General features: G+C 38.5%; 1 protein-coding gene across 3 annotated transcripts in view; it reads right to left on the bottom strand.

The window, feature by feature from the left end:
• The window catches only part of LOC106878799 (uncharacterized), a 38,600-nt gene that overhangs the window by 11,030 nt on the left and 20,745 nt on the right, over nucleotides 1-6,825 (bottom strand). Inside the window, exon 1 of one of the 3 annotated variants that reach the window (XM_052976970.1) lies at nucleotides 1,166-2,698. The exons of the other annotated variants lie outside the window; for them this stretch is intronic. Coding sequence (XP_052832930.1) covers nucleotides 1,166-1,214 — 49 coding nt within the window. The 5' untranslated portion in view covers nucleotides 1,215-2,698. Of the gene's footprint in view, nucleotides 1-1,165; nucleotides 2,699-6,825 lie in introns of those variants that run through there. 3 annotated transcript variants of the gene reach the window in all.

The following is a 6,825-nucleotide window of genomic DNA, read 5'->3' as shown; positions in this document are numbered from 1 at the left end:
CTGGAGGCTCAACCTAACGAGTTCTTTTATGGGCTTAGAAAAACTGAAGGACCGCTGCAATAAGTGTGTGAATGGCAAGAAAGGAATATGTTGAATGAAATCATAACTTATCCTCTTGTATTTTCTTTCACTCAAAGCCCAGTAACTTTTCAGCACTCCCGTGCACACCAGACAAACTGGGAAACCAACTCTATGCTCCTTACAGAGTAATGAGGGCAGACCATACAGAAAGCTGTTGGACTCATGATCGTAGGATTGTGGTTTCAATTCTTGGACTGGGTGACGTGTTGTGTTTTTGAGCAAAATGCTACACTGTGCTGGACCGTCGTCCCATACACTGGGGAATCATATAAGCTACAGAACCCAGAAAACTAACCTTATGAGTGACTCTATATGACTCGGAGCAAGCACTATATTATACTTTTTTACATGTATTCTATTTGTTTTCCCACTTCAGTGATGGCTTTTGGTGGTTTGTGTTTAAATTCTTCTATTTCTAAATAAGTTTGTTGAGGACTAATAAACTGAAGGATAATTTGAGAGAAGTTGAAGCTTGCTGCGTGGTAAAAAGCTTGCTTCCCAACTGCATGGTTTTGGGTTCAGTCCCACTGTGTGGCACCTTGGGCAAGTATCTTCTAATATAGACATGGGTCAACCAAAGCCTTGTAAGTGAATTTGGTAGACGGAAACTGAATGATGCCTGACACACAAACACACACACACATACATCTGTATTTATTTATGTATATATGTACGTGTGTATATATATATATGTGTGTGTGTGTGTATGTATGTATATATATAACTCTGTATTTGTGTGTGAATGTGAGCATTCCTTTATGTCTGTGCTTGTCACCCCACTCCACCAACTTGACAACCAGTGTTGGTGTGTTTATGTCCACGTAACTTAGCGGTTCAGCAAAAGAGACTGATAGGATAAGCACAGGGCTTAAACAAAAAATATGCACTGGTGTCAATTCTTTTGACTAAGTATTCTTCAAGGCTGTACCCCAGCATGGCCACAGCCTAGTGACTGAAGCAGAGAAGAGGTGGTGTGAGGGTGGACTGAAGTCGAAAGAGATGTAAGTTGAGGTATGCCTCTGTGTGTGTGTGTGTGTGTGTGTGTATAAGTATGTTTATATATAAATGTATATATATTGTTAACCAGAAAGATAATTTGGTATGGAATGACTGTTATCCAATTGGGCACCCATAATCCTGGTCCTGCTTGGTTCTGTTGGGTCTAGCTCAGTTTGGTTAGGTCCACCTTGGTTCAAACTCCTTCTGCTTCAATTGGTTTTTACTTGACTTTGTCCTTCTTCCAATTAATGTTCTTATTGCCAGGAGGGGGGGTCAGTTTAGTTCTTCCCTTTGCAGTGTTTCTTGTTGTTGTTGTTGTTGTTGTTGTTGTTGTTGTTGTTGTTGTTGTATGTCCTTATTATTCTTCTTGTTATTCTTCTTTCCTTCTTTGATTTTCCTCTTTAAATCTTTATCCCGTTCTCCTCCTGCTCCTCTTATTTTCTTCTCTCTTTATTTCACTCTACCAATCTTCTTGTTCTTGTTCTTCTTCTATGCTGTGTCACTTCATTCAATTCTTCTCCAAAGCTCAGACCGTTTCCTCTGTTTCCTGCTGTTCTTCTTATTTGACCAACCTTACTCCGTAATCCTTCAACACACACCTTTTCCTCACTATCATAATAATTTCCTGTTCTTGTTGTTGCGTTGGCCTTTTCAGCTTCTGCAGGGAACAACCATTTTCTTCTGGTCCTTTGTATGATGTTGATGATAGTGTTGTCAAATATATTAATAACAATATTAATGTTATTTCTAGAGAAAAAAAAACCTTGGATAAAATTTAATCAACCAAAATTTTTTCCTGTGCTTCTTTTTTGACCAAGTAGAACCCTTTTCTGTATTTCTTTAAACGACCTTCTTAAAGTCTGTTGCTTTCTGTTTCTGCAATTTCCTGAAATCTCAATCTACATCTATACATTCACATATTTCTATATCTTTATATAGATACATTTCTGTTTTGCAAATATATATACAAGTGTACATGTGTGTATATTACAGAAGACTCTGATATTTCGATACGTTCTCTGGCCTTTGTTTCTCTCCGAAATTATTTTCTTCCACTGGTAATAGTAAAATCTTTGAGTATTTCCAAAAAAATGAGCGAAATTTCTTGTCTTTTAGCCAAGTGACGTTAGTTTAGTCTTGACACGATTGTTAAGTTACAAACTGCACTGCAGTAAGGTAAGCAAATGCACAACTGTTTTTGTAAGTCACTGCACATATGAGATTAATCACTGCACTGCTGCGAGGTGCAGTTGCATTGCTATTAAATGTTATTGAAGGACTTCAGAATTAGGCACTGCACTGTCGTTAGATTAGTTATTGCACAACTGTAAAATTACACACTGCACCACTGTTAGGTACTTCAATGAACTGCAACAAGATTTGTTTCTATGCCACTGCAAAATTAGTCCCTGCACTGTTGTTAATTAAGCCACTTCACTGCTTTTAATTAAGTTACTGTACAACTGCAGTTTAAATCTCTCACTGCACTGCTGTTAGGTGAGCCAATGCAACATTTAGTCAGCCAATCTGCAATCAAATAAACTTCTCCGATATATCCGGCTGCTCTTAAATGATCAGTTAATGAGTACCATGTGACTTGAAAATCAGCACCAATTGCAACGAGACATTGTTTAAACACTGCCACCCACAGAAAAACCGATCTTATTGTTTTGCATTCTTATTTTTTGACATTACATCACCGAAACCGAATTCAAGCTCCTCCCCTCATATTATACTCAAATCAAGCATCTGTGTGCACCAACCACCAGCGGTCACCACTGACACCATCAGTGCTTATTAAAACTCTAGTTCTCTCTGTTTCTTTTATTCACACTCTTTCTTTTGTCGCCGATATTTCTTTTTATTTTCTTTTCATTCTTTTTCGTTCACATCATTTTATTATCATTATTATTTCATTCATTATTGTCGTTAGTTTTATAATTTTTACTATTTTGTTGTGTACAGGAACCGGATTTATTTTCTTTTTATATCCTATTTCTTCTTTCATCCTGAGAGTGTTCATGTGTGTGTGAAAGTTGCTTCTTTCTCTGTGTGTGTGTCCTTGTGTGTGTGTGTCTGTGTATGCACTTGTGTGCATGTGTGTGTGTGTGTGTGTGTCCTTGTGTGTATGTATGTGTGAGTGCTTCCTTGTGTGTGTATGTATGTGTTTCCTTGAGTGCATAGGTTTGTGTCCTTGTGTGTGTGTGTCTGTGTATGCACTTGTGTGCATGTGTGTGTGTGTGTCCTTGTGTGTATGTGTGTGTGTCCTTGTGTGTATGTGTGTATGTGCCCTTGTGTGTATGTGTGTATGTCCTTGTGTGTATGTGTGTGTGTGTCCTTGTGTCTATGTATGTGTATGGACTTGTGTGAATGTGTGTGTCCTTGTGTCTATGTACGTGTATGCACTTGCGTGAATGTGTGTGTGTGTGTTCATATGTGGAAGTATATGTGTGTCCTTGTGTGTATGCATGTGTTTCCTTCTGTGTATGTGTGAGTGTGTGTGTGTCTGCATGTGCATGTGTTTTTTCTTTTGTGAATCCTTGTATTTGTGCATATGTGAACATCTTTGTGAGTACATGTACCCTTAGATATACGTATCCTTGTATGAGTGTCCATATGTATGTGTGCGTCTATATAAATATTTCAAACAAACCATAATTTCAAACAATTTCAAATTTCAAATCAGGGCAGAGTGTAAGTCTGGTTTACATTGACCCCGGTACCTGACTGGTACTTTATTTTATTGACCCTCCCAAAAGGACGAAAGACAAAGGTACTTATTCTTCCAGAAGAGAACTGGAAAGAAAGTGCCATCTTGTATTTGGTAAGAATCCTAAGAATGACCCTTGAGATTTGAGGAGATTTGGTGTCATCAAACCTCAAGAGAGGATCCCTGATAACTAAAGTGGCGTATGAATGAATGATAATGATAATGATAATAATAATAATAATAATAATAATAATAATAATAGTAGTAGTAGTAGTAGTAGTAATAATAATAACAGTTTGTCAGAAAATTTTCATTTCTTTTTGTCTTCGGTTAGTAAGTGCTCTTTCCCATTTGCTTCAATCTAGAAATCAAAGGAAATGACTACTATTCCCTTCACACTTTACTTTTCTGACCTGTTTCGAAACTGACCTATTTTCCATTACATTTCAGACAGATTCAGCACTGATTTGCTGAGGCAGAAATATCATTATAGGAAATAAATATTCTGCTCAATACTCCAGATTTGCTTGTCAGTTGCTTGACCATAACCAGTTGAGCATGTCCCTCGGTGGCTGACAATATGGGAATCTCTGATCTTGAGCAGGAGTATTGTGGCGTGGGGAGGGATCATAGCCATGTGTGGAGAGGGATTCTTTGGAAGTTTGAATAAATGAGACAAAAGCAAAGTTTGAAGGAAAGATAGGATTTTGTCCAGCGTGATAATGATTCTGTCAGCTTGCCACCTTAATAATAATAATAATGATAATAATAATAATGATAATAATAATAATAATGATGCTGATAATAATAATAATGATAATAATAATAAATGCCCTGATGCAGTACAAGCAGAATATTTGCTGTAGCCCATCTTTTATACCAAGATGAAATAATGTACATGATAACACTTCCAATCAGTTAAGATCAGAAGCCATGAGAGCCACTGCCTGGTACTGCATCAGGGCATAATAAATGCCCTGATGCAGTACCAGGCAGTGGCTCTCATGGTTTCTGATCTTAATTGATTGGATGTGTTATCGTGTACATTGTTTTGTCTTGGTATAAAAGATGGACTACAGCCAATATTCTACTCAATACCACAGATTTGCTTGTCAGTTGTTTAGCCGTAACCAGTTGAGCATGTCCCTTGGAGGCTGACGATATGTGCATCTCTGATCATGAGCAGAAGTAGTGGGGGAGCATCATAGCCATGTGTTGAGAGGAATTCTTTGTGGTTTGAATAATTCACCTTTGGAAACATGGTTGTTTTGCTCAACATCCTTAAACAATCCTTATTCAGGGACCTTTTGAGTGGGATGGGCTACTCAACCTGAAGAAGATTCTAACTGGGCCCCACCTGCAAGGTCACGCACATATGGTTGTGATGCATGTGCCTGGTGTACCCTTATCAGGGGGGTAGTAATGATGGGTATAATGGGCTTTGTATATTTTACCCCAGTGTCACTCTGATGGCATATGCTGCTCTCTCACTCAAAGATAATAATAATAATAATAATAATAATAATTTCTTACATAGGCACAAGGACAAAGCCAGAAATCTCAAGGGAAGGGCATGGGAGGTAACACTAGAATATAGCAATCCCAATTCTTGAATGTGAAGTTGCAGGGTCTAGTGATTAAGGTGGTGCACTCCTGATCACAAGATCATGGTTTCAATTCCCAGGTTGGGTAGTACATTGTGTTCTTGAGCAAAACACTTTATTTCCCATTGCCTCAGTTCACTCAACTGTAAATGAGTACCAACAAATAACTGGGAAGTTGACCCTGGGGTGCACTGGTCTCTTGTTCAGTGGGGGTAGGGTTCTGTTCTTTGTCCCTTAAATGCTATGGAAATTGGGTCAAGCTCCAGTCTTGAGTCCAGGGGATTATGATGCCCCCTTCCCCGCTGTCCCCCCCTGTCCTAAGCCACAACTTATTGAATGGCATATTTATTTTCCAACCCCAGAAGGATGAAAGACGAGAATGACTCCATCATAGCAGGATTTGAACTCAGAACAGTAAAGCCCCCCAAAAAATTGTCACAGAAACATTTTAACTGCCGTTCTCACAATCACGCCAATCTGATAATAACAAAGAAATCAAAAGAAAAAAGAAGAAAAAAAGAAAGGAAAATTTAATAAAAAAAAACGCCAATAAAATCGTTTCCAAAAAAACAAAAAACAAAGAAAAAAACAGGTTTATGTCTTCGGGTTTGTTTATTGAAGATTTAGTTTCTGGTTTTAAATAGAAAAACGAGAAAAAAAAAGGTTAATTTCAAGTTGGATCAGAGAGAGAGAGAGAGAGAGAGAGAGAAAAAACACACACACACACACACACACAACCACACACACAACCACACACACAACCACACACACACACACACACACACACACACACACATGCTCTCCCTCTTTCATGCTTAATACTTTTGTCTGTCCTTCACTCTCTCTCTCTCTTTCTCTCTCTCTTTCTCTCTGTAGGTTTTCTTCTCTTTCCTTGTTACTTTAACTTTTTCTTTCTCGCTTTCTTTTGTTCAGCTACAGGAAGATTTCATTTTTTTTTTCCCCAGAGCAATTAAACTTTCTATTGCTGGACATGAGAAGAATCGTCACCTACATTCATAGATATTTATTGATTTAACCCTGAGCGCACTCAACAGCCTCCTCCACACACATACACATCCATACATACAGGTGTATCACATCATATATTTCTGGTGTTAATGTTTACAAACAAAAACGAAAAAACAGCATTTGGTGCAGAATAAAGGGTTGATATTTATTGCAGGTCTATTCATGATTCACCCCTTTGTTGTTACTCAGGAGTGAGTAAGGTGTGGGTGGGTGGGGAATCGGTCAGATAATAAATGATGACAATATGTGCTGAGTATTCTGTACTGGTTTCTGAGTGGTATGGGCATGGCGGCGTGGTTAAGAAGCTCACATGGAGACCATGTGGGTCTCACGTCCAGTCCCACTGAGTGTCCACCTTGGGGAAAATATCGTCTACTACGGTCCACCTCACTCCCCCCCCCC

The sequence above is a fragment of the Octopus bimaculoides genome, chromosome 26, assembly GCF_001194135.2.
Source record: "Octopus bimaculoides isolate UCB-OBI-ISO-001 chromosome 26, ASM119413v2, whole genome shotgun sequence".
Taxonomy (NCBI): domain Eukaryota; kingdom Metazoa; phylum Mollusca; class Cephalopoda; order Octopoda; family Octopodidae; genus Octopus; species Octopus bimaculoides.
Note: the sequence above shows the minus strand (reverse complement) of the source record. Positions and strands in the feature narration are given on the sequence as shown.